General features: G+C 42.2%; 1 protein-coding gene across 4 annotated transcripts in view; it reads left to right on the top strand.

The window, feature by feature from the left end:
* DLG5 (discs large MAGUK scaffold protein 5) overlaps positions 1 to 27,457 on the top strand; it is a 170,109-nt gene that overhangs the window by 110,871 nt on the left and 31,781 nt on the right. For 2 of the 4 annotated variants that reach the window (XM_069068326.1, XM_069068325.1), the window contains 10 exons: positions 1,387 to 1,617; positions 6,022 to 6,206; positions 8,725 to 8,850; positions 13,058 to 13,190; positions 14,775 to 14,902; positions 15,471 to 15,646; positions 19,245 to 19,348; positions 19,959 to 20,051; positions 22,808 to 23,842; positions 26,270 to 26,402. In XM_069068326.1, coding sequence (XP_068924427.1) covers positions 1,387 to 1,617; positions 6,022 to 6,206; positions 8,725 to 8,850; positions 13,058 to 13,190; positions 14,775 to 14,902; positions 15,471 to 15,646; positions 19,245 to 19,348; positions 19,959 to 20,051; positions 22,808 to 23,842; positions 26,270 to 26,402 — 2,344 coding nt within the window. The remainder of the gene's footprint in view (positions 1 to 1,386; positions 1,618 to 6,021; positions 6,207 to 8,724; positions 8,851 to 13,057; positions 13,191 to 14,774; positions 14,903 to 15,470; positions 15,647 to 19,244; positions 19,349 to 19,958; positions 20,052 to 22,807; positions 23,843 to 26,269; positions 26,403 to 27,457) is intronic. The other 2 variants (XM_069068328.1, XM_069068327.1) reach the window with 1 other exon arrangement.

Raw genomic sequence — 27,457 nt, 5'->3', positions numbered from 1 at the left:
CTCTCATCAGGGGCCCAATGAGCCTACAAGGTGGATGAGCGTGATTTTCTGCATCTCTGACCCCAAGGCTGCCTGCCTTTCTGCCTGTCTGCTGGCCTAGAGCTGTGTGCGAGGCTTTCACGGCCTTGGGGAAAGGTTGTTTTATCTTACATCCCTCGTGGACACTTGGTTGGCATTTTACTGACAAGGCTCTTTTCTACCTGTACTGAATGGCTCTAAATGAACATACTGCAGGTTGTATTTCCTGCCCCCCTGCGCCCCCAAGTGGAATAAAATCATCCTGGGTTCCCTAGGGACTCTTGGAAGGCTGGCATCGCAGGAACTTTTGTGTAAGCACCTTTCATCTATGATGAAAATAAAACATATTCTGCCATATACCTCAGTCCTTTAGTCTGCAAATATTGGTCTGTGAGAACAGTCTCTGTAATCTCTCTCTCTTTTTCTGTCCCCTTGTTTCTGTTTCTTTCCTGCCCCATTCTCCCTTTTTTTTCTCCTCCTGGCCTGGTGCACCTGGCAGGGGAGTGTCTAATAGGGAGCCCTCCTGGATTGGATGGTCTTCCAGCTAGCTGAAGATTTTCTTGTTGTGCCCTCTCCTCTAGTCCTACACCTTGTCCAGGCACCCTGCTTCTATAGCCTGGCCTTCAGTGATATCTTCTTTCTCTGGAGTTGAGCATTAGGGTCAGGGTGATGACCTCCAGCCACACATTCCAGACTTCTCTGCGGAGGAAGGTTACAGTGTGAATCTAACTGGGTCCCGTCTTGGCTCACTGCACTTACTAGGAGAGGCAGCTGATTGCTGCCTCTCTGAGGGCATAGAAGGGCACCATGCCAGCATCTGCCTGCACTTATTGGAAACAACCACCTCAGCTTTCTGCCTCCCCCAGCCCCCACATTTAGCTGGGAAATTGGTTCCAGAATAACAAAAGGTTGGCACGTACCTTCTTAAGGGCAGACATGTCTAAGTATCAGCCTGTGCTCTGAAAAAGAGAACGGTATGGCTTTAAGGACAACACATGTGATTTTACCCACTCCTGGTCATAAATCAGGACATATTAATACATGTCCTGGGCCTCCTCTTTGGCCTTAGTGGTATTGTCCATTGCCAGGCGCCCAGGCCCCACTGGATCACCTTGGCTGAGAGTCAATGCCTAAGGCCAGACTTTACTTTTGTTCTCTGGTACCAGCTTGGGCTAGCCCAATTACTACCAGCTGCCTTGGTTCCTGAGCAGAGCCTTGGGGCTTGTACTGACCCTCCTGGTAGAATGTGAACTTCTCACATAGAAAGTACCTTTCGTGTGTCCTTGGCCAGAGGGAAGGTGACAACTTTGCTTTTGTTCTCTCTCTCTTCAATGTTCTATGTGTGCCAATCATGGGCTCTTGTTTTAGGAGCTGAACTCAGCTCTGGTGGAAAGAGATCGGGCAGTCTGTGAGAGGAATGAGTTACTGGAAAAATACTGCTTCGAGGTGAAGGACAAGGCCGAAGCCCAAAAAGAGCTTGATCAAGCTTGCAAAGATATAGAGGCAGTGAAGGAAGAAAGAGATGTGGCCAGGAAAGAGAGGACAGAAGCTATCATCCAGAGAGACCATCTACTCAGGGAATATTACCAAGCTCGCCAGGTACTGACCACCTCCCCAGGTGGATTCCTCCCCAACCCTTACCTCCCCTTAGCTAGCCTGGGGAGTGAATCACACTCCTGCCGGGAGCCAGAAACATGCTTGGGCATTGAGTTGGTGGGGGCGAAGTTCCTGTGAAAGCCTACTCAATCCTCCACACCTGTGTCACAGAGACCACCCATGTTAGCCCAGTGAGGGAGGTAAAGGGGATAGATGGATCATCACTGGGCAGTCAATAGGCCAAAGTAAATGGCTTTCCTAGATTAGAATAGTCAATCAACAGACATTTATTAAGTGCTTACTATATGATGGATATTGTGCTCAGTGCTGGGGGTAGGAAGTCAGGATTGCAGTCCTTACCCTCAAGGGATAATGGAGGAAGCGGCATATAAACAATTACACTGATGCACACACAGCGTAAATGGAAGGCAGTCTCAGAGGGGAAGACACTAGCTGTGAGAGGGAAGGGGAAAGTAGGCTTTGAGCAGAGTCTTCCTCTCTTCTGGTCGTAGGTGAGGATGGAGATCATTTCAGGCATGCAGACAGCCAGAGGAAAGGCCCAGCCAGAAAATGGAGTGTTGAGTTCAACAACTGGGTCATAGGGTGAGCATAGAGGAAGGTGTAAGAAGACAGGGAAGGGAGGAAGGACTTGCAAAGCCAACAGGTAGAGCTCAGAGATAATAGGGAGCTGCTGGAGTCTGAACACGGGAGAGACATGATCAGATCTGTCCTCTAGGAAAACCACTTTGGCAGCTGAGTAGAGGAGAGTTTAGAGTGGGGAGAGACCAACCAGAAGACTGTGGCAGCGTCTTTAAAGTGCAGCCAACCAAGACTGGATCGTATGGTATTGTAGAAAGCACACCTGGATTGGGGAGTTCAGAGACCAGGGACCTGGTCCTGACTTTACCACCGACTAGTTAAGGTTACTTTGGGTTTTTCACCTCTAAGTGTCAGCTTTCTCTTCTGTAAAATGAAAGAGGCTGCACTTAATCCCGATTGCTTCACAAAAAACCCAAGACCCAAAACAGAACAAAAATGGAAGAGGTTGGATTGAGGTTCCTCTAAACTCTGAAATTCTGCAATCCCTTTTCCAGTTCCCCACTTCTCCTCTCTTCTCCATAAAGCAGTTGTAGTAATTTGGGTATCTTTTTTTAAAAGCAGGTAGGCCTTTTGGGGGGTCAGTTAATTTTACCTCCTTCTATTCCTCTCCCCCAAAATGGCAGTGACCATGTTGTTAGGATGGATCCTGGTGTAATCTTGTGCTGTCTTATTCTGTGTTTGAGAGTGTCAGGGAGGAGAGAGAGAGTGGGGCAAAAGTACAAGAAGAAAAATAAGGTATTCTCTTCTCCAGTGAAGAGCTGAGCTTCAGAAAGCTCCCCCTTGGGTTGGATTAGCACCTGAGTCTGCTGATGGTGATCAGGTAGGAAGCCTCCTCCCTTGTTCCCCACACTTTGCTTAATACTCCAAGGCTCTGCCTCTGTTGAATGTGGTCTTGCCCCATGTTTTATGCCATGTGCTTTTTGTGCTTTGGGGCCAGGGTTTCTGTCCCTGTGCCTTTGGTGGAATTCTGTGTAGGCTGTCAAGACTGTCTTTTGGTGTCTGCTTTGCTACTCTGGGGAGAAAAAGGAGGTTTGGGGTGAAAGAGAAAATTCTGTATATGTCAAATCTTGCCCTTGGGGAACATACTGAATTTGTATTTCCAATTTCTGATTCTCAGTTACCAGAAAGAACATCAGGGAATAGGGAGGGGAGCAAAGTATGCTAACCCATTCTGCTTCTACAGGAAATTGCTTTTTCTATCAGTCAGCTGTTTGAATAAATATTTCATTGGTTGATTGGAGAAATCTCCTGCAGGTCTTTCAAAAGTGTAGTGAGCTAGAACATTTCTTCCCTCTGTTCTCTCTGGGTAACTGGGCAATGGGGGGAGTTGGAAGCACAAATAGGCAGATGGCAAATCTGTCATTTTCACCCTGTTATTTGACTCTTGGAGGAGGTTCAACTCCTATAACCTTCCTGGCTATACGGGATGGTGTTCATTTGGCTGGATCTGGTTTTCAGCACCCTTTTAGAGAACTCCAGGCTGCCCTCCATAAGATAAGCTAGCTAATGTGGGAGCTGAGTTCTCTTGACATGCCACCTGGTTTAAGGAAGTGAAGGATCTATGATCCTTGGAGATAATCCCAGCTATTCCTTTGTCACCCTGAGGCACAAGTTTTCAGAATTTAGTGGGGACAAGTCCAGGCTTTATTAAAGCGTTAAGGCAGCTGAATGCTTTATTTTAACACTAAAATTAAAAACTGGCTTTGTTGACTTGTGCAAAGTGAAATTAATAGAACATTATAATCATATTTGAGATTGGAACGGACCTTAGAGGCCACTGAGTCCAATTAGAACTGGAATTTGTAAGAGAGTGGGAGTTATACACCTTGTTTTTCCCTAGTTAATTTGAATTGTGTGACTTGTTGGTCATAAACTGATTTTAAAGTTCCCAAGGTCAGGAGTTTCAGAGATTTTAAGGGGGACAAAAGAGGACTTTTTAACCCAGTAATTTTTATGTTGTAAAACTGAATGGTCAAAGATAGCCAGTATAATACCACTAAGAGTTCTCTTATTACTTCACAAGAGATAGCCAGCTTTTGGAAAGTGACCTCGTAGACCACAGTCAAATCAATCAAGAAGCATTTACTGTGTGATCACTGTATGCCAAGTACTCTGCTAAACAGTGGAGATGCAAAAGCCCTCTCTCAAGGACTTCAAAAAAAAAAGGACCTCTCTCAAGGTCCTCAAAAAAGGGAGACAAACATGAAAATAACCAGGTCTGCATGAGTTATATACAGAGAAGATGGAAGGTGATTTTTGAGTAGCTGGGAGGAGGGGAAGGAGGGAGGATTGTGAAAGGCCCCTAAAGAAAGCAGGGCTTGGGTTGAGTCTCAAAGGCAGGTGGGGAAACAAACAAACAAAATCACAGGTTGCTGGAGTAGACACTTGCTTTTGATCTTTTCGTCATTTGTTCCCTGTCTTCTCTGGTGACTGAGCTTTCTTGGATGGTACATTTTCCCCCATGTATACATTGGCAAGCCTAACCAGATCTCAGTAGCAAGGATATAATGTGCTGTAGCACCTTCCAGGCTGGCTGTTTATGTATTTGGCCAATGCCATATACCTAGTTAAATCATACCACAATGAATCAAAATTGAGGTGGCTAGCTAACTGATAGAGACAGGATTCAAAATGGTCTTGACAGGCTAGAACATTGGGTCAATTCCAATCAGATGGTATTCACTAGTGATAAATATAAAATCTTTCATTTGGGTTCAAAAAATCAACTTTCCAGGTACAGGATGTGGAAGGCATAGATTTAGACAGCAGTCTGTCTGAAAAAACAGGACAGTTTTAGTATATAATTCAACTATGTGATATGGCGGCCAAGAAAGCTGTTGTAATCTTGGACTGAATTAAAAAAGGCTTCACTTCCAGGAATAAGGAGGTAATAGTCCCTTTGTACTCTGCACTCTTCAGACTACACCTGGAATATTATGTTTGGTTCTGGCCATCACAGTTTAAAAAGGATTAAGCTGGACAGTGCTCTGAAGAGGGCATCTAAGATAATGCATAGTACTTGGCACATAGTAAGTATCTGTTGTTGCTGTTGCTGAATTATCTTGAGTCCGTGTTCTATAAGGATTGGCTGAAGGAAATGGGGAAATTTAGGCTATAGAAGAAAAGGTTCAGGGGAGACATGATTTCTGTGTTAGAAGTTATTCTTCTTTAAAGAATATTAGAAGGGCTGTCAGAGACCAGAACCAGGCCTAAGGGTAGAAGTTTTGGAGGCAAAATTAGGCTTGGTATTAGAAAAAAAACCAGGCAAACAAATGGATTTACAGTCATTGGTGTTGAAGAGTGGAATAGAATGCCTCAGGAGGGTTCTGATTGGAGACTACATGCCTCTCTTACTTGTCTGATAGAGTAGAAGTAGGAATTCCTTTTGAGTATGGGTTGACTTAGGGGGTAGCAGAGTTCCCTTCCAGATTTGTGATTCTGTGATAAAATTGAGTACAGAGTTGAATACTTGGGGAGCCAACAGGCTTTAGGCGTAGGCAGATGCTTCTGCTGTAGTAGGTTCCCCATAGACATCTGGGATTCTGCCCAGGTTGGGAGCAGAGTCATTGTCAGTCCCAATTCTATCCAAGTTTAAACCATGGTAGATGGATACATAGCATTGGATTGGAGGGGGCAGGTTGGATTAGGGGGGAATGTGGTGGGGATTGGTCACAGCCCTGGTGTCCTGCCCTTTGAGCAGATTCAGAGTACCTTAATTGTATATCTCTAGGGTCCAAGAGAGGGGAGCTTAAAAACTACCATGCTGAGGTATATCCATAAACCTTTCCAATCTGTCTGACTTCATAGATACAGGATTCGGCAACTCTGGACATCGAGAGAGCCAACAAAGAGATCGAAATGCTCCGGAAGCAGTACGAGGCCATGTCCCAGGAGCTCAAAGAAGCTATCCAAGAGGCAGAAGTGGCAAAATGTAGGCGAGATTGGGCCTTCCAGGAGCGAGACAAGATTGTGGCAGAGAGGGAGAGTATACGGTAACTTGGCACTCTGGGGTCCTGGTGGCGAGGGGCTGTCTCTTGGGTATTAGACATCCCCCTAAAATTTCCCACACAACCCATCTTATATGGTCTTTAATCAGTGAGTAAAGATTTGTGTGAGGCACTTGTCTGGGGGCCATACTCGATACATCAAATTACATTTACCCAGGGCTTTTCCAATATAATCTATGTTGTCTAGTATTTTTGTCTGCATTTCCCAAGTACATTTTCATCTGGTTCACTGGAGTGTTTTAGGGGTTTGGAAGCTGTTTGGCCTATGAGTTTGACAGTTTGATCTAGATTAACTCTGTCCTCTGTTCACTTTTTATATGAGGAAATGTAAATTATATGTCTGAAATTGTTATTAGTAATTGGATAGTTCAAAAGAAAGATTGGGGTAGATTTGAATATGGTGTGATAGTCTAGGGACAAAAAGGCCACTCAAGGTCATGCATCCTTCCCTTCCTTCCTTCCTTCCTTCCTTCCTTCCTTCCTTCCTTCCTTCCTTCCTTCCTTCCTGCTTTTTAGAAGGGGGAAGGTACGGCAATTGGGGTTAAGTGACTTGCCCAAGGTCACATAGCTAGTTTGGTGTTAAGTGTCTGAGGCCAGATTTGAACTCAAGTCCTCCTGACTCCAGGGCCGGTGCTGTATTCACTGCACCACCTAGCCACCCCAAGAATCTATCACCTTTTTATCAAGAAGTAGATAATGTACTTCATTGGTCCTCAAGGATAGTACTTTGGAGGATTCTTATGAGGTTTGAATGAAATAATTTATATGAAATAATTATAAATATTCCAATGTTAAATAGATGTCAGTTATTAATTATCATTATTCTTCATCTTGAAAATGGGGAAAATAATGTTTATGCTCCCTTCTTCACTAGGTGGTTGTGAGAGTACAGCAAGATAATGTGCAGAAAACATTTTGTCCACAAGTCAGTTGTATATAAACATTAGCTGTTATTTCTCCTTGAAAATAGCAGCTCGGAGCTGCGTAGTTACAAGGACCTCTCTAAGTATGAATATACTTGCAACTTTTAGACAGAATGAAGGACTGAGTCTCTACCTGTGTGGACCTACCTTGCTGATTCACAAGCTGTTGATGTACTTTTAATAATGGTTCATTTAGAGGAGAGTGGTGCTTATTTATGTCTTTTCTCTTCTGGTTCCTGCTCTGCCCAGAGCGTAGAGACTCCTAGGAGGAGATTTGCCTGGGAGGGCATTCTCTCCTAAACCTTGTCTTCATTGAGCAGTTCCATGTGTCTTTGCTTCTCTCCTCTTCTTACCACTATGTGATTCTGTCTCAACCCATCTCCATCTTAAAAAGAAACTGTTAACTCTTCTTACAAAGTCACTGAGGTAATGGGAGAGTGGTGTAGGTCTTTGTTAGCTCTCTCTCACCATTCCTAGACCATAGATGAATTATTACAAAGGCCTTTTGCAGACAGTAAATAATTTAGGGAGGGTAATAATTTTGGAGTTGAATGGCAGTGTGATCTAATGGATAGATTACTGAATTTTGCTCAAAGACCTGGGTTCAAAACCCAAATATTTAGAAGCTGTGGCATGATGGGTGAGATAAGTCCTCAGAATTACTTAAATTTGCATTTCTAATTATTAGTGATATGGACCACTTTTTTGGTGTGCCTATTGATAACTTGAATTTCTTTATTTGAAAGCTGTCAATAGCCTTGGACCATTTATGAATTGGGAAATGGCTCTTATTCTTTTAAATTGGAATAAGTTCTGTATAGATCTTAGAAATGAGACTCTTATCAGAGAAAATACTCACAAATGTTTTTTTCCCCCAGTTAATAATTTCCTTTCTACTTTTAGACATTTATTTTGTTTTTGCAAAGATTTTGCAAAACCTTTTAAAGTTTATGTAATCAAAATTGGCCTTTTTATCTTCTGTAATTCTCTATCCGTTGAAAAGTAATTTCTTCTTTGTTCCTTAGATTTGTTTATGATATGATCTTATCTGCATATCTAAGTCATGTATCCATTTAGATTGATGATGGGGATGGACTCAATGCAGAATGAGACATGTGCTTTTTGGCATGGCCAATACAGGAATGTTTCACTTGACTACTTGTATTTGTTCTAAGGGTTTTATCTTTGTTTGTTGACTTGGTTTGTTTTGGTTTTGATTTGTTTTTTTCAAGTTTGGGAGGAGGAAGAGAAAGTAAATAGTTCTTAATTGAAAACTTTTTTCGAAGTTACTTTGTTGAAATATTCCAGGATGAGGGGATCTTCCCCCTTAAAAATATCGACTTGCCCAGAGGTATATACGTCCATTAATCAGTAATCCACAAGCACTCATTATGTTCCTTTTGTGTGCCAGGCACTGTGATAGACTCTGGGAACATAAAACCAAAAATGAAAGAGCCTTACCTTCAGGGAGTTTATGTTCTATCATATTACATTCCAGCAGTCAGGGGGCTGGCAGAGGAGATGTTTTTTGTCCCAGGAGTTCACCTTCTCTCCTCCCTGTTTTGACTGTCTTCCCCCAGGACCTTGTGTGACAACCTACGGCGTGAGAGGGACCGGGCAGTGAGTGACCTGGCTGAAGCCTTACGCAACCTGGATGATATGAGGAAACAGAAGAATGATGCTGGCAGAGAGTTGAAGGAGCTGAAGTATGTTGGTGTGCCCCCCCTTAGCATCCCCTAAGCCCATAGGGCCCCACTGAAGCCTGGGGGTTACTGTATTTAAGCACAGTACTAGAGGGCTAGATTTTCAGCCCCTTCCCTGGCTTGGCCGTCTGCTCTCCCAAAGGTCCCATTTAGTTTACCTTTTCTCCTTTAATCCATAGGGCAGGTAGAAATGCTGGATTTCTATTCTTTGTCCTTTTGATGCCTCGGGTCAGTTTGAGAGGCAGCTTAGAGTAGTTGGATAGAACACTGGACTTGGGGCTTGGAAAGACATGGGTTAAATCCCACCTGTGTCACTTAAACTCTGAGCCTTGGTTTCTCAACTGCAAAAACTGACTAATAATAGTACCTGTATTACAAGATTGTTGGAAAGGTGAAAATGAAATAACATAAAGTTCTTTTTTCCATATCTTAACACATTGTATAAATTTCTCCTCCCCCTCTTCCCCTCTTCTCTCACTTACCTCTTCTTTCTCCTCTCAGGGCCTTGAACACTACAGAAAGGAGTTGCTAATGAGTCATTCCACAAATATCATTGGACTGCTTGCTCTGTGTGAGGCAGAACTATGCTAGATGCTATACAGAGAAGGGTATGGAAGGCTTACTGCCCTCAGGGAGCTTATCCTCTGTTTAGGGAGCTAAGTCATACATGTTGTGAAAGAAAACTAAAGTGAAGGTAGAAGTGGTTTGTCCTTTCTTCTCAAAGAAGAACATGACAGGGGCAGCTCGGTGGCGCAGTGAATAAAGTTCCAGCCCTGGAGTCAGGAGGACCTGAGTTCAAATGTGGCCTCAGACACTTAATGCTTACTAGCTGTGTGACCTTGGGCAAGTCACTTAACCCCAATTGTCCTACCTTTCTCCCTCCAAAAAAAAAAGAGGACCATTACATCAGGGAGGTGAAGCCACGACACACTAGTGAATTGGATTTAAGTGAGAGAGAGCTGTGCAAAGTCACCAGCCTCACTTTCCCCTCTGGAGCTGTCTGGGTCCAGTGGCAAGCTATAGATCAGGAAAACTGGAAATGGCCTCCAGGTAGGACTATGGTGCCAGATGAATGGTATACTTGAATGAATAGAGTACTTGGAAGCAGTAAGTACCATAATGGTTCTAGGTCTATGGGCTAGGAAGGTAGAGGAAGGCTTCATGGAAGAGAGAGGATTTGGGGTTAAGCTGATACTGATAGAAGAAAATCTGGTAAAATTCTGAGACTTCATCTGGACCTGTACAGGAGGAATCCCCCTTTTCTGAGAGGCATTCTGTTCCATCTGTAGTAATTCTTAGCTTTTTCTTTTTTTGACCATTTGCTGTTTCTGGTGAATGCAGTAACATCTGAGTAGTGATCATCTTCAGCCCACAGGAGGAAACTGCAGGGGGGAAAAGAAGGAAAAGCAAAATAGATGTTTACAGATTTCTTTTTTTTTTGGTTTGTTTTTTTTTTTGTTTAATTTGTTTATTTTTAGTTTTCAACATTCATTTCTATAAGATTTTGAGTTGCAAATTTTCTCCCTGTCTTTCCCCTACTCCCCACCCCAAAATAGCAATTCTACTGAATACCCCTTCCCGAATCTGCTCTCTCTTATATCTTCCCCCATTCCCTCTCTGACTTTCTAGTAGGGCAAGATGGATTTCTATTCCCCAGTGCCTGTATATTTTATTTCCCAGTTTCATGTAAAAAATTATATATATATTTTAACATTTGACTTTAAAACTTTGATTTCCAAATTCTTTCTCTTCTTCCCTTGTCACCCACCCCTACTGGGAGGAAAAGCGATTCAATATGGGTTATACATGTGTAGTTACACAAAACATTTCCATAGTATATATATTATGAAAGAATGACTATATTTCCCTCCATCCTATCCCACCCCTCACTTATTCTGTGTTCTACTTTGACCCTGTCCCTTTTCAAAAGTGTGTGCTTCTAACTACCTTCCCCCCCAATCTGCCCTCCCTTCTATCATTTCCCCTCTTCCCCACTTCCCCCCTACTTTCCTGTAGAGTAAGAAACCCAATTTAGTGTGTATGTTATTCCCTCCTTAAGCCAAATTCAATGAGAGTAAGGTTGACCCATTCCCTTTCACCTTCCTGTTCTTCCCCTCCATTGGAATAGTTTCCCCTTGCCTCTTTTATATGAGGTAATTTACCCTATTCTATCTCTCCCTATCTCCTCTCATTATATTCCTTTTTCACCTCCTAATTTTATTTTTTAGATGTCATCCCCTCCTGTTCACCTGATCCTGTGTCTTCTGTCTATGTATACATATACACGTGTGTGTGTGTGTATATATACACACACACACTCACATATGTATTTATATGCACATATACCCTCCTATATAAACATATATGTATGTGTGCATATATATATATATATATATATTCCCTTCAACTCTCCTTATACTGAGAAAAGTCTCGTGAATTACAATGATCATTTTTCCATGTAGGAATGTAAATAATTCAATTTTAATAAGTTCCTTATGATTTCTTTTCCCAGTTTACCTTCTCATGCTTCTCTTGCTTCTTGTATCTGAATATCAGATTTTCTATTCAACTCTGGTTTGTTCATCCAGATTGCTTGAAAGTCCTCTATTCCACTGAATGACCATATTTTCACCTGAAACATTATGCTCACTTTTGCTGGGTAGATGATTATTTACAGATTTCTAAAAGTTAAGAATTCCAGTCCAGAATTCTCAACTTGAGAGGCAGTTTTTGGAGGTGTATTATCTGAGATTTCCTTAATTTTGAGTGTCAGAAGAGGTTCCTGGCCTAGTGGGTAGAGGGCTGGGCTGATATTAGACTCAGGATGCCTTGGGATCTGCCTCTAACTTTGTGGCTGGGTGATCCTGGGCAAGTCATTGAACCTCTCAATTTCCCAATGTCTCTTTAAGGTTATAGTTGCAGATGTTTTGCATGAATTAACATGTATAATGGGTATCATTGCTTGCCTTCTCAATGGGGAGAGGAGGGGATGGAGGGAAGGATGGAATTTGGAACTCAAAATAAAAAAAATGAATGTTAAATATAATCTGAGAAAAAAGTTATTTTCCCCGAGTAGTGTCAGATCTGAATTAGTAGAGACAGTTTTTCCTTAGCTGGGAGCTTCTTACACTGATAAAGTCACAGGACTGAACAAAAAAAGAAATAATCAATATCAGAAATCAGGCAAGAGCAAAAAATTCTGAATTGAAGAAAGAAACCAGGCTCAGGAGACTTTTTGGAAGGACCAGAGGGCCCACACTGTGGGCCTCCTGTGTTTTATTAGTTATACCTTTTGGGACAGAAACAACTTTTTATTATTTTATTTAACTACCCTTCCCAATCTATTAAAATAAAGTGTGTCCCATATTTCCTGATTTAACTGGAGAGTGTGAAGGGAGAAAGAATTCCCCTTTAGTTTTTTAAAATACATTTTATAGATATATTTTGTTTTTACAGATTTTCTCCTATATTTCACCCCTCACTCCCTCTCAGAGAGCCATCTCATATAACAAAGAATATTCAAAAAAATACATTTTGTTGATGCCTTTTGTTTTTATATTGCCTGAATTTTCCCCAATCTCTCTTCCTACCAGAGAGCCATCCCTAATAAAGAATATTTTGAAAAGAAAAAGAAGAGGAAGAGAAAAACCCCAGAAAAACCAATTAATATATTTAAAACATCTGAAAATATATACAGTGTTTCATACCTGGGAGCTTTCTGCTTCTGCAAAGGGGGAGGGGAGGATGTGTCTTATCACATTTTTTTCTTATGCTTAATCTTTGTAATTTTGCAGTGTTTGTTTTCTGTTGTTTTGTGGTGCTTTTAATTTATCTTGTAGTTATTGCTTGTATTGTTTTATTGGTTTTGCTTCCTTCATTCTGTATCACCTGGTTAGTCTTTGCATGCTTCTCTGTAGTCTGATTTGTTTTTTCTTAGAGCACAGTATTAAATCCATCACATTCAGCATATGGTAACATGTTTAGCCATTTCCCCATTGATGGATGTCTTCCTTGTTTCTATTTCTTTGCTACCATATTTGCTATCAATATTTGGGTGTATATGGGGACTTCTTTTTGCCCTTAAGTTTTGATGGATGACTTTAGGCTTTTGAGATGCCATGGGAGAACCTTGCCATGATTTGGCATTATAGAAGGCAGGAAGATTACACTGATTTCCTAGAAATTCAGCTCAAAAACTCTCTTTCCATAGGGAAAAGATGGAGAACCAGTTGGAAAAAGAAGCCCGTTTCCGGCAGCTGATGGCTCATAGTTCTCATGATTCGGCCATCGACACGGATTCTATGGAGTGGGAAACGGAAATAGTGGAGTTTGAAAAGGACAGAGTAAGTTTGGTATAGGGGATAAAGTGCTGGGCTTGGAGTCAGGAAGACCAGAATTCAAATCCAGTCTCAGGCATTTACTAGCTGTGGGACACTGGTCAGGTTATTTAACCTCTGTTGGCCTCAGTTTCTTCAACTCTAAAATTGGAATAATAGTGGTACCTATCTCCTGGGGTTGTTGTGAGGACCAAATGAGATAATATTTGTAAAATGCTTCGCATACGATAGGTGCTATATACAAATGCTTGTTCCCTTTCCCTGTCCTTGCAGCAGGTTTGTGGTCTAGGTTAGGGGGATCTGGAAGTGTCCTCTCAAGGAGATGTGTCTAAGTCTTTGGCAGTCATTTGGGTTAGACATTCCATTTTTCTTGATATAATTGATTTCTTCCCCTGAGTGGGGAGTAAATTCAGGTTTTCTTTATTATTAGGGATAACTATAATGAACTGTACCTGTGATTTCATTGGTATATGTAACTCCCAGGGGAGAAAATTCCCTCTCCCAATATAGGTCAGTCCCTTCTCTGCCACTTGTAATTGTAGGGAGTTAGAGCAGAAAGGGATCCCTGCTGCCCACATCTTGACTTAGAAACCCACATATTAACATCATCTGTTTTGTTTTGTATTTTTACTTATTTTGTTAAATATTTGTCTATTACATTTTAATCTGATATCCAGCTTAGAGCACTAAGTGTTTCAACAACGTCTCCAAAGTCTTCTAGCCAGTGTATATCAGTCAAGACTCAAGCTTTGGTCGTCTTGGTTTTGAGGCTGGCTCTCCATCCACTACACCATGAATTTTTTATTGTGATCTGTAGCAAAAGCCTGTCCTCCTGGGCATTTCCAAGCTTCTGACATCTATTGCGGAAGCCATTACAATAGAGGGCAGGTTGGAGCAAATGTTAATTAATGAAATGATTGGACCATAAAACCATATGGATAGAATTTACAAGAGAAACAGAACTTTTCCCAAGTCAAAAAAAAAAGATTAAAAAGCTTGGTCAAGCTATCAAAGGTGTGTAGCTAAAAGTGTAGTCCACTGGGTCCTCCCACTCTGCCTTCCTCATGTAAGCCATAGTCCTTGAATAAATAAACGAGTTCTCTGTGATCACCTTTTGTACAAACAGCCAGATCTCTCCTGTTGAAGAGAAACAGAGAGTCTCTATTATGCCATATGGTCAAATGAATTAGAATTATATGCTTATAGATTTAGAGCTGGAAAAGACCTGAGGTCATGTAGTTCATTTTAATAGATGAGACACTTGAAACCCAGGGCTGCTAAATGACTCTCAAGATCCCACAGATTGTAAGTAGCAGAATTTAGGAATGAGTGGTGACTTCAAACCCAGCGGTCTTTCAGTGGAGTGCTCCTCTCCCCTCCCCCCAGTTAATAGTCTAGAAAGCTGTGACTAAAGTCACCTTGTTGAGTGGCAGGCACTGGTGATGACTTGCAAAGTCAGGTGGCAACAGAGAGGAAGGAGGAACTGTGCCCCCTGTGTGTGTGGATTTGTGTTGGTGCAAACAGATACTTTCTTAAACTGATTTCTCTTGACTATTCAGTGTATCATGTTCTATTGCTGTTTTCCCATAGGAGGATATGGATTTGAAGGCACTTGGATTTGATGTGGCAGAAGGTGTGAATGAACCCTATCTCCCTGGGGACTGTGGCATTTTTGTCACTAAAGTAGACAAGGGAAGCATTGCAGATGGTCGATTAAGGTAATGGGGGAATGGGTTCATCTGTGTTTTTGGGGGAAGTAAGGACAATTATGCAGGGGTGATGGGGGGAGGGAGAGAAGGCCAGGGGTAGAAACACAAAGTCTTTGCCAAATTCAAGATTCCTATCTTCAATTTGAATCCATGCTGAGCTAAAGAAGTACAGAAATAAAAAGTAGAACCTTAGTAATTCTAGAAATCTGTTTCTTCCTCTTTCTGTCCTATTCTTCTTTCTCAGCAAAGCTGTAAAACTGTCATTTTTTTTTTCTTGTGGAGATACACGGTCTCCATTATTTTCCTGTCAAATGGCTCCTGCCTTCCTCTCACTGCTTTTTCTGGCAGATACTAGGTGGGCTAAGTGTCTGGCTATTTCTTTGCCAATAGAGAACAGGATGGCATTGTTCACATTAGAGGACTTAGAAGATGTGTACCTCTTTTGTAGAAGTTAAAATCTGTCTGAATGGGGGGAGAGGGGATGATGGAGCTCTTAAACAGGTCCCTACAGTGGGGGCAGAGGGAGATCTGCTTCACAGGCCTCAGTCGGTGATGATTCAATGTTGCCCCTTGCCAGAGTGAATGATTGGCTGCTCAGAATCAATGATGTGGACCTTACCAACAAGGACAAGAAGCAGGTGGTCAAGGCTGTTCTCAGTGGTGGAGGGGTCATTAACATGGTGGTCCGGAGAAGGAAGTCCCTGGGAGGGAAAGTGATCACACCACTCCACATTAACCTGGCTGGACACAAAGGTAACAGGATAGGGGCTTTAGGAGACACAGGATACTGGGGCTGACACATTATATTGGAGACATGAGGAAGCTCTTTACATGCACTAAGACTGACTTGACTTCTTGAGAGCATAGAACCGCTGACTGTCACAACTAGAACATGACATAGGGACTGTCTAGTCCAGGGGTTCTTAACCTGGTGTCTTTGACCTGGTTTGTTTTCTGTTTTTTAATTAAAATATTTCTAAAAGCTGTTTTCAATCTAATTGATCCCCTTTATAATTTTATGCATATAAAACCATTATTCTGAGGAGTCCATTGACTTATCCATACAAACAAATTTAACAAAAAATTAAGAACCTCTGAATTAGTCCAATCTCTGTCATTTTACCTGTGAGTGATTTGTTGAAGGTAAGGCATTTAAGCGAGTTGTTTGACCTGGTGAGCTTCTAACATTCATTTATACACCAGTAAACACAGTTGGCCATTTCAGCCTCCTGCTTCCAATTAAGGAATAAGATTTTTAATTTTTTTGGGGGGGAGGTAAGGTTTGCTCAGTAACCCTCTTTTTTATTGCAGGTGGGCTCTGGGGATTTAGACATGAGTAAACTTAATCATCTGGCAGTTTAATTCAACAGGCAGGCAGACAGCAATTGTTTATTGAATGCTTACTATGTGCCATGGACTGTGCTAAGTGTTGGAGATGCAAATGCAGATAAAAAGGACAGTCTTTGCCATTAAGGAGCTTATATCCTAATGGGGGCAGACAACATATAAGGGAGTCAAAAAGTGGGATGAGGGGGTATGTGGGAGTATGGCTAAGAGGGGAATGAAGGTTGGTGTTCCCAGAACCTTGCTCTGTGTCTGGCACACAGCAAACAATCGGTCCTTGGTAATAGATTGAGAGGAAGAGTAGTTTGGGTAGAATTGAACTAAAAGAATTGACTGTTCAATCACAAACACAGGTTTGTAGTTAGAGAGCATTAATTTGTAGCAGACCCAGTCAGCACGTCTATGTGACTTGCTTAATTCAGCTGCCCTTAGCACCTTGAGTAGGAACAGAGAAGCTAGATGTGTGTGGTAGGGGTTATATAGGGTTGGGGATTCACAGTGTGGAAGCAGTGGTGGTGGTGGTGGTGGATGGGGGTGGCAGAGAAGTGAGATATGGAAGGGTACAAGAGACAGCTGGATGACCTGGAGATTTAATCCCGGGCTCAGATACTCAGCACCACACCCAGAAATAACTGGCCCTGAAACCTTGAGCAAGTTACTTAACCCCAATTGCTTAAAAAAAAAAAGAAGAAGAAGAGACAGCTGAGTTGAATTACCTACCTTAAGCTTAAGGCTGTGGAGGGAGGAGAGTAAAGCCACAACAGAAGTGATGAAATGAAGGAATGAGGGTTTGGGGTGGTGATCAAGGAACTGGAGATAAAGGTAGAGACAGTGAGCAGATACAGAAGGAGTGACGTTCTCAGAGCAGGGTGCCAGAGATTATGGTCGAAGTTGGAGATTTTCCATTTCAGGATGCTGGTGGTAGAGCTGACCATCTCTGGATGCTTAAAGGGAAATGGTCACAGTGGTCCTAGAAGGGTTATCCAACAACCAAAGATTTAGAGCAGAGGGGAAAGAAAGACTGTAATTCAGGTGCTGATTGAGGAAGGTAGGAAAGTCTCTTAAAGGTGATTATAATATAGGGATAAGGGTTAGGAGAGTGATAGTAACAGAATGGCATGAAATGTTGTTGAAATTGAGGTTTTTGAGTGATAACGGAAAGTAAAAGATCTGGAAATGGCAAAAGAGAACATTGATCCCATAGTCACAGAATCAGAAGGGATCTCTGAGGCCATCTTTGTCAACCTGGACCTGTCAAGGTGAATGTTGACTCCTTTTCCTGGCCCTTTGTATTGTAGGGGAAACTCTACAATACAAAGAGAAGAAGCCATCCTCATTGGAGAGGAAGGCAAAGGATGTGGTGTTCTTAGGGCAAAGGCAGTTTTCAATTATTGCTAGGAGGTAGAAGGCATCCAGGAGGAAGAGACTGAAAAGGTTTGACAATAAAGTGTGAAGATTCAGAAAACGCAGGAATGAGCTAGATCAGAGACAGAGAAAGCTAGGAAAGTGAATATAAACCCATGCAATTTCTAGAGGTCAGACGTTAGGGAAGCACAGTTAGGAGAGGCAGATGTAGTGGGGAGGGCTTGCCGCAGGGAGGCAGTAGCTGATAGAATCAATCTTCTGTAGAAGTTTGGATTCAGTCCTAATGGTCAGTAAAAAGGACTCCATAAACAGTAGTTCACACAGTTTCATATACTTTATTTATCCTGTGTCCTTGGGCCAGAGCAATACTTAAAACTGATTGGAAATTTACACTTAATTTCCCATTTTAGGATAGCAGATTTAGAAGTACATGAGGTAGGTGGATAGGATTTTCAGTATCCGAAACACTGATCAGGGATAGTTAACAGGGAGGAGGAAGAGGAAACCTTTAAATGGCCAAGTATAAAACAATTTGGTATAGGTATATAAAACAAATATACATTATTTGTATATACAACCTATACACTGCCCAGTAGCCCTGAAGGCATCAGTGTATGGTAGTGGAGTGTTTGATAGTTGATATTTATGATTGTGACCCTAAGTGATTCACTTACTCGTGGAAAATTGAGTTGAAATGTATTATGGTACCAAGCACAATGTCTTGCATATAGTGGGCAACTAATAGTTGTGGAATTGAAGTAAGTGCCTATTATCTTCAGAGCATTGAGAAAAGGCTGAATTTATAGGAAGGGCTGGATTCTAGCCCTATTTTTGACAACACACATGTAGCTGAGCAAGTGGGTCTTTAACTTCTCCGTGCCCCAAGTAATTTTCTAGACTGTAAGTTACAGGGATATTGCTGCTTGGGAGTCAGTAATGTATCTTATAAAGTTTTCTATCCAATGAGGGGCATGGGTAGATAGAGAATTGGCCTTGGAGTTCAGAAGACCAAGTTTCAGAGATTTTAGTGACTTTGGGCAAGTCACTCAAACCTCTAAAGCCCTACACACTCTTAATTTTTTTTTTATAATTTAATTTATTTATTTTTAGTTTTAAACATTTACTTCCATAAGTTTTAAAATTTTTTCCCCTTCCCTCCCCAAGATGGCCTACGATCTGATACAGGCTCTACATATACGTTCCCAGACACTCCTAAGACTGAGTCAAAGTGGCCCTCTGCATGAGGAGAGGGGGTTTTCTCATCCAGGAGTTCCCAGTACAGTTGAACAACAGTCCTAGTCTCTGTTCCTGTCCTCATCCCTTTTAGCCATTTTATTTTATAATCTTAAAATAATTTTAAAAGGGCCACTTCTGAAGTCATAAACTTCAGTTACCTGAGATTTTCACTTCCCTGGAACACCTCAGGCCTCGGTCATGTTGTATTTAACTTGATAAATTGAGGTCTGGTGAGTGTGTGCCTGAGTCATGCTTATGTTATTATCTCTTTTGAACATCCCTTTCTCCTTTTAAAAAATTGAGGAAAGAGAAGTCAGTAGAGAGGGGTGGAAAGTCAGGCAAGGGTTGGAAATAGGCCATGGACTTGAGGACTATGTGCATTCTAGTTCTGTTCTGTGGATTCCAGAGAGTGGCATCAGCCTGGAGAACGGTGTGTTTGCTGCTGCTGTTGTTCCTGGAAGCCCTGCTGCTAAAGAAGGATCCCTTACAGTGGGAGACAGGATTATTGCTGTAAGTCAAATGCAGAAAGCCCGAGGGGGTGTCTGCCAGAAATGGACAATGTAATTACATCTGGGAAAGGAAAACAACCCAATCACGGGGAACCCATGCAACTTGAATAGACTTACTGTTCTCTGCTAACCCCTCACATATAAAGAAATAAGGATTAAAACAGCTTATCTCTGTAAGAATAAGCTGCCAGGGACATGAAATTTAGAGCTGACTCGCCCACGTGTGTGGATAGAATTCTTGGTTTCCTAATTATGCAGGAGTCAGCTGTGTTACCTTTCCTGGGTGGGAACAGTGTGGCTGTAACTATAAATGTGAAGACTATCCACCTATATATAAGTCATCCTACCTGTATATAAATCATCTACCTATATATGTTTCACTTGTGAAGCTTTTTCTATCCTATGTCCTTTGTCCCTTGGGGACTGTCCTTGGTGCTATACCAAGAGAGTGCCCTTGGGTGACTTCCAGTCTTAGACAGGATAGAGGATACCTTCACATTGACTGGTTTAACTGAACGACTTAATAGCTCTGCGCTTGCTGCAGGTCAATGTAGGGCTTCTCAAAAGATTCTCTGGTGGCCAATCCTTTCTCCTTTCTCCTTCTTCCCCAGATTAATGGCATTGCACTAGATAACAAGTCTCTGACTGAATGTGAATCCCTACTCCGGAACTGCCGGGATTCCCTGACCCTCTCGCTAATGAAGGTAAAGAGCTATAAATGCAGGCTTCTCTTCTGGGTGTATGGTTGGAGGCAAAAGGTTATTCTGTGAGGTCAAAACAGGGACTGAACTTCACTTTGCATGTGTCTACTGGTATTACTACCTTTTAAAACTTCTTTCCTGTGTCTTCTCTCATTTATTCATTCAATAGACATTTCTTTTTTAAAATAGTGTTCAATTTTTTTCTAGTTATATATGAAGACAAATTTTAACATTCATTAAGAAAAGTTTTTGATTTCCAAATTTTCTCCCTCCCTCTTTCACCTTCCCCCTTCCTAATATGGTAAGCAATTTGATATGTTATATATGTTCAGTCATGTGAAACATTTCCATATTAGTCATTTAAACAAACATTTCTTGAGTCCCCACACTGTGCTACCTTCCTGTTTTGGGACCTTGTTACTTCTCATTTGGAATATTTTAATAATTTCCTAGTCATCTTTCTAATGCACAAGTCTGATGACATCAAAAAACATTCAGCTGCTCCCTGTTACTCTTTTTCTTGGCATTTCAGCACATTCCCACTCTGCATTTAGCTTTTCTTGCCAGCTTTATACATTTTAGCCAACCTGCATTACTAGCTTTCTTTGCCATCTCCTGAGCCTCCATGCATTTGCACAGATTGTCCCCTATTGCCTGGAATGTATGCTTCCTCCCTCTTCCCCTCCACCCCAGTCCACCAGGAATCACCTCCTGTTCTTGATAGCTGGACTCAATCTCTCTCTCTCTTTCTGTCTCTCTCTCTCTCTCTCTCTCTCTCTTTCTGTCCTATTCCACAGTACCTGCTATGTTTACCTATATCTCTTTTGTATTCCTTCCTCTCTCCCCCACTAGTCTTTAAGCTATTTAGAAGTGGGGACTGTACTGTTTTTTATCATTGTTTTCTGAGTGTTTAGCCCAGGACCTTGCATGTTCATATTTAATAGCTCTTTGTAAATTGAATTGAAGAGAAAATGCACCTCCTTCTCCTCTTTGCAGAGGTGGGGGACTGTAGGTATGGATAATTGCATATATTGTCAGTTTTGACTGATGTGTCGGTTAGGTTTTATTAATCCTATTTTTTTTTTCAAATGATCAATATTTTTCTCTCCAATCCCCTTTGTCCCCCTCATCCCTTATTTTTTATAATAATGGCATTTGAGATCTAGGTCCATGATCCTGTAATCTTTTTTTTTTTCTTTTAAAGCACTTGAGGTTAAGTAACTTGCTCAAGGTTATACGCCCAGTTATTTTTGGATGTGGTGCTAAGTATCTGAGCCCGGATTTGATCCCAGGTCATCCCGACTCTGGGGCCAGCGCTCTTACTCACTGCGCCACCTGGCTGCCCCAGAAATATAGGGTAGAATGGCAGTTTGTTAGCAATCAGTTTTTTTTTTTCTTAAAGCAGTTGGGGTTAAGTAACTTGCTCAAGGTTACACAGCCAGCTATTTTTGTTTGGGTGCTGACTATCTGAGGCTGGAACTGAACCCAGGTCTCCCAATGCTGGGGCTGGCACTCTTAACTCACTGTGCCACCTGGCCGCCCCTGATGATCCTGTAATCTTAAGAAAGAATGAATAGAAAAAAAAGTTAAGTAAATTAACAAGGATATTGAAAACAAATCTGACATATATAGTATTCTCATAGTACTCTTGCAAGTCCAGGTTTGGGCATTATAATTTCAGAGTCTTCAGGTTTGATGGTTCTTTTTTTTTTTTTTTAAACATTTGTTTTTAAAACTTTGAGCAGATTTTTTCCCTTCTTCCCTCCTCACCCACCCCCACTGGGAAGACAAGCAATTCAACATAGGTTGTACGTGTGCATTTACCCAAATCATTTCGATGGTTGTCATATTGGGAAAGACCAACTTTCCCACCATCCTATCCCTTTCTCCTTTGACTCTTTTCACAAATGTTTGCTTCTAACTCTTTTGCTGTTCTTTGTGTTTATATTGTTGAAGTCAGGTGTGCAGCTTTGTTTTCCCTATTCCTCTGCCGTCACTTTGCTTCTGTGTGTCTTCCCCTGTTTCTCTGCAGTGATCACACTTATCATTTCTTGCAGCACAGAAATATTCCATGACACTTATGCATCGCTGTTTATTTAGGTATTCCCCCATGCATGAGTGTTTACTTTGTTTCTAGGTCTTTGCTGTTGCGATATTCTTTTTGATTCTTTTTTTTTTAACAAGGAAAACACATACATGTGTGCGTGTGTGCCTGTGTGTATATGTTGATTAAAGACCTAGGTGTGACGGTGATGGGGAAACTGAGGTTGGGGTATTGATTGACTTTGAGAGTTCTGGGTTAGGATAAGGCTAGAGCTGATGCAGTGTCCAAAGTAATGCTGCCTGACAGTCTGCCTCAGGGGGATTGGATCGGGCTGGCTTGGAGACAGAGCTGCCAAAGTTTCTGTGCTGATCAGCTGTGGAGTTGGGTACATGAATGGTTACTGTACTTCCAGCTTGGTTGAAATAGGAAGAGCCAGTCTCCAAAAATTTTTTAAAAAGTTGGAAAGGCTTTTTGGAGATGTTCACAAGGACAAAGAGGGGATTTTCTTTTTCCGTTGCCATCTCATGGGTAATATTGTGTTAATAAATGGTTATTGATAATGTTGGTACCGTGTTTTGTAAGTCCCAGTGTGCTGTATCAGTGTCAGACATTGTTATTGCTGTAGCTTTCTTTACCTAAGCAGTTGAGTTGAATGATGGTTCTTGCCACCATGTGATCTGAATGTTCTTTCCTCCCTGCCTTTGGGGCATCTTAGGTGTTCCCTCAGAGCTCTTCGTGGAGTGGTCAGAATATTTTTGAGAATCTCAAGGACTCAGAAAAAGTGTTGAACTGTCGGCTCCATGGGTCCGAGGTCCAGGCTCAGAATAAGCGGAACCTGACACAGCACAACAGCTCCACGCAGACGGACATTTTCCACTTGGAGAGCCTAGAGGACAAGAAGGATCCAAGTACCCCAGGGAGCAGTGGGGGCTCCTTCTGTGAGCACAAGCCCTTCCCCCGAGGTCCCTTGCAAGTTGTTGACTCTCATCGGAGCTGCCACAGTGCTTCTGAACACAGTCTCAGCTCCTTTAGCTCGGACCCCTATGGGGAGCGTGGGTATGGACTGGTGAATTTGGGCAGTCGGAGGATGCTGCCTCCCTTTGATACTGTCATTGGGGACTGTGTCCTGGTGGGATCCACATTGGAAGAGGCAGGTTCGGGGATGAAACACAGTGGTGGGACCTGGCCCAAGGTTATGGTCAATGCCTCTTCAGCAGAGACAGAGAAATTCTCTGTCTACAAGAAACCAAAGCAGAGGAAGTCAATCTTTGACCCGGACACCTTTAAGCGCCCCCAGACACCACCCAAAGTAGATTACCTCTCCCCAGGCTCTGCACCTGCTCACTCTCCCCAGTCCTCCAAGGCAGAAGGACCCCCAACTCCTCCCACTCCTCCCAAGAGGAGTGACTCCATTAAGTTCAAACACAGACCACAGGATAGCTCTGGTTCAGAGACCACGCTGGTCCCCAGCTCTCCTTCCACCAGCCCGCCAGCCATCCATCCCTCTGCACCAGCCCCTCTGGGGCTCAAACAAGACTCCCCACCTCACAAGGGGAGGGGTCGGGTTCCTGGGCACTACTACCGGGAAGAGGAAGGGGACTGTGCCCTCTTGCCTGCGAGGAAGCCCTGTGAAGAAGATGGCAATTTCCAGAGAGGGGACGATTCAGATCTGAAGCGACCCCGGCCCAAATCAGCACCGATTCTTCGGCATAAACTCACCCCAGTAACCATTCCCAACCAGTCACTTCAGGTAAAAGACTGGCCATGAGTGGGTGGGAATGTGGGTGGTGGCAGATAAGGATGCCCAGTGCTCAGCAGGGTTGTGCTGGGGATTCAGGTTCTGGGTTGCTGTTACTTGTTTGACTTGCTCACCAGACAGGGGTGGGCACCAATGAACAAGCAGATCCTTTAAATGATGGGGAATCCAATGGTGGGATTTGGAGGATGGGGACAGATGAAGGACATCATCTTCAGATATAGCCATCAATAATCTACCTGATGATTGAGATCATCCCTGACTGCCCCACGAATGTGTTGCCAGCTCCCCTGGAAACAGGAGAAGGGCACTCAGTGTGGTGTTGGCATATTAATGAGTAACTGTGGCAAAATGGCCCTTTGCCCCAGTGCCATTCTTCTAGAGATCTGGGAAGTGATGGGGTGAGTGTACTGTCAGTTATTCAGCTTGGTTGGTACCAAGAAAAGTGTTGTTAAATCAGTGATGAGTGAAGCTCTCAAAAAAGAAAGCTTTAATGATATTTATTACAATAAATAATATTTAATAATAAAATAAAAGACTATTTAGTTGACAAGAGTTCTGATGGCTCAGAAACATTTAGTCATCAAATGACTAAGATTTATGAGGAAATACGAGAGAGGAAACACTGAGATCAATGACAGAATCCCTCCCTCTAGATCTTGAAATCTAAAGAGGAGCTAGATGGTGAACATCGTAATTGTACACAGGGTGTCCCCAAAATTCTTAGTGTTGTTTGGAAGCTATGAAGGCTCTTTGGGACACCCTGTGTATTAAGGGAAGGAAGTGATTAATTGTGTATGGCAGAGAATTACGGAATGTAGCTAGGACCTTTGATGAGCCATATAGAAAGAGACAATTCCTGTTCTCAAGCAGTTTATATTTTATAGTCTTGTTGGGGAGTTAAAATGTCTGTATGTGAAAGAGGTAAAGACATGCCAGTTTATACCAGCATATCAAGAGGAATGGAGACAAGAGGTGCCATGGTTTAGGGAGTGGAGAGGTAAGGAAAAAATTTATTTTTTGAGCCAGTCATCTTTTTAACCAGATGAAAAATTCAGAACAAACTCATACTGTATTCTCATTTACACTTGGCACAGTGCCTGACCCATAGTAGGTGCCTAATGGTTCTTGACTGACTGAGTTGCATATGTTTGCGTCATTGCTTGTCTCTTTCTTTCTTCCCTTCCCCCCTTTCCTTTTTCTCTTCCTCTCCTGACTTTCCTCTTCTCCCTTCTTTTCCCTCTTTCCTTCTACTTCTCCCCTGTCAATTTAACCAGAATTTATTAATCACTTTCTATGTGCCAGGCATGAAGGATACCAAGGAAAAAAAAATTAAATGATCCCCTGTACTCAGGGAGCTTACATTCTATTGAGGGGGGAGAATTTTACATAGAAAATTAAGTACAAAATATATGAGTAATTTTTCTGGGGAGAGAAGTAGCAATTGTGGAGAGGGGAATTGGGGGGATCAAGATAGTCTTCCTGTAGGAGGTCTTATCAGAGTTGACCTTCAAAGGAAACTAGAGTCTAAGAGTTGGAGGGAGTAGGGAATGCATTCCAGATGTGGGGGGTAGCCTGTTCCAAGATGGAAGAACAGGCAACTTGGTTTAGCTGGAAAGTAGGTAGAGATCAGAAAGGAGTGCAAAATGCAATAAGCCCAGAAAGGTAGACTAAGGCCATATTGTAAAAGGCTTAACAATCAGAGGAATTTGCATCTGATCCTAGGGACAAGAGAGAGACACTGAAATGTCTCAAGCAGAGGAATGACATTGTCATACTTGTACTTTAAGAATATCACTTTGGTGACTGTGTGGAGGATGACTTTACTTTTCACCTCCCTCCTCTCTCTTCCTCCTTTTTTCCTTCTACCCTCTCTTCCTTCCTCTTTTGCTCCCCTTCTCCCTTCTCTCCCTCTCCCTCTGTTCCTCCTCCCTCCTCTTTCCCTCTTCCTTCCTTTCTCTCACAAATAGTCAATGGATTTTTTTTTAAAGAGTCTCTTTCCTGTACCATCTTCTTCTTCTTCTTCAGTTTTTGTAAAGTCACCTCTTCCAGTTCAGGAAGTTGGGGTGGGAGTCAGGAAGGGTCCGATAGCCCTGTGTTACAAATTACTTCTCTATAGCCCTTCAGTCCCAGAGAGGACCACTTAAGCAAGACTGAGGTTGAGCTGTGTTAGGGTCTTTCTTTCATCAGGTGTTGCCTGGTTTAGGACCTTATTTTCTGAAATCTTTCTCCAGTTGTGAAAGCCACACATACCCAAGTCTTTGACACCCTAGGAGTAAAGCTTAGGTGACCCATTGAGATAGGAAACAGTTATAATCATGACCTAGATCAGAGCCCTAACATAGAAAGCATTCTGCCTTTGTGGGGGGACCCTCCATTCCACCATTCCTTGACTCCATATCTCTCATCCCTGTTTTCTAGGCACAGAAATACACTCCAGCCACTGATGAACACTTCACTCCAGAGCTCCAGGAGTGGATCCCCTACTCTCCAAAGCGGTCCTCCAGGCACAGTGATGGCTTTGTCCCTATTTACTCTGGTGGAGTATCTGCAGGTGAGTGCTTATGGGATCCTGGAGTTTGGCACGAAAGGACATCTTGTTCCAGGCACAGAAAAAAAGAGGAAGCTATCTGTTTTTAGTCTGCAGCTTCCTTAAGAACTTTCAGGTAGATGCTGGAAAGGTAGTATTCCCTTGTCCTTCATATTTACTTCATATTTTTGTGATTTCTCTTTCTTTTTACAGTATATTCACATCAACAGATTAGGCACACAATATACAGACACAAAAGAGCACCAAGGTTTAGTGTCGGATGAATTCAAAGATTCCAGCACTTGGGGCAAGAGCTCACTATTTGAAAAAACTGTGGTGAAGTAGAAAGTGGTCTGGCAGAAACTGGATGGAGATCAGAATTTCACAAGAGATATAACAAGACAAGCTCCAAGTGTGTATGGGGTTTAGACATAAGAAGTCATATCATAAACAAATTAGAGGAGCATGGAAGAAATTACCTGTCAGATTATAGATAGGAGAAGCATTCATGAGCAAAGAAACGACAGAGAGGTTCACAGGAAGTAAAATGGTTGATGTTGATGACATAAAATTAAAAAGTTTTTGCACAAAGAAAGCCAATGTAGCTGAAATCAGAAAAGAAGCAGGAAATTGGGGGAGTGAGGGTGCGAATCTCTGTAGCCAGTTTGACTGATAAGAGTCAAACTGTTGAATTTGTAAGAATAAGAGCCATTCTCCTATTCAAAGGATATGAACAGGCAATTTTCAAGGGGAAGAAATCCAAGCTACCAGGGGTGGCTAGGTGGTGCAGTGAATAGAGCACCAGCCTGGAGTCAGGAGGACCTGAGTTCAAGTCCAGCCTCTGACACTTCACATAAAAACTAGCTGTGTGACCTTAGTCAAGTCTCAACCCCAATTGCCTTCCAAAAAGCATGCATAAACAAATAAACAAACAAACAAATAAATAAATAAAAGCTACCAATAGCCATATTATAAATGCTTTAAACACTGATTATTAGAGGAGTGTAAGTTAAAATAACTCAGGTTCTACCTCTTGACCAACAGATTGGCAAGGCTGACAAAAAAGGAAAATCATAAAT

Source organism: Petaurus breviceps, unplaced genomic scaffold, assembly GCF_028583685.1.
Source record: "Petaurus breviceps papuanus isolate PSGF00001 unplaced genomic scaffold, PetGlider_PUasm1.0 90762, whole genome shotgun sequence".
Taxonomy (NCBI): domain Eukaryota; kingdom Metazoa; phylum Chordata; class Mammalia; order Diprotodontia; family Petauridae; genus Petaurus; species Petaurus breviceps.
This window is presented reverse-complemented; position numbering and strand designations above follow the sequence as displayed.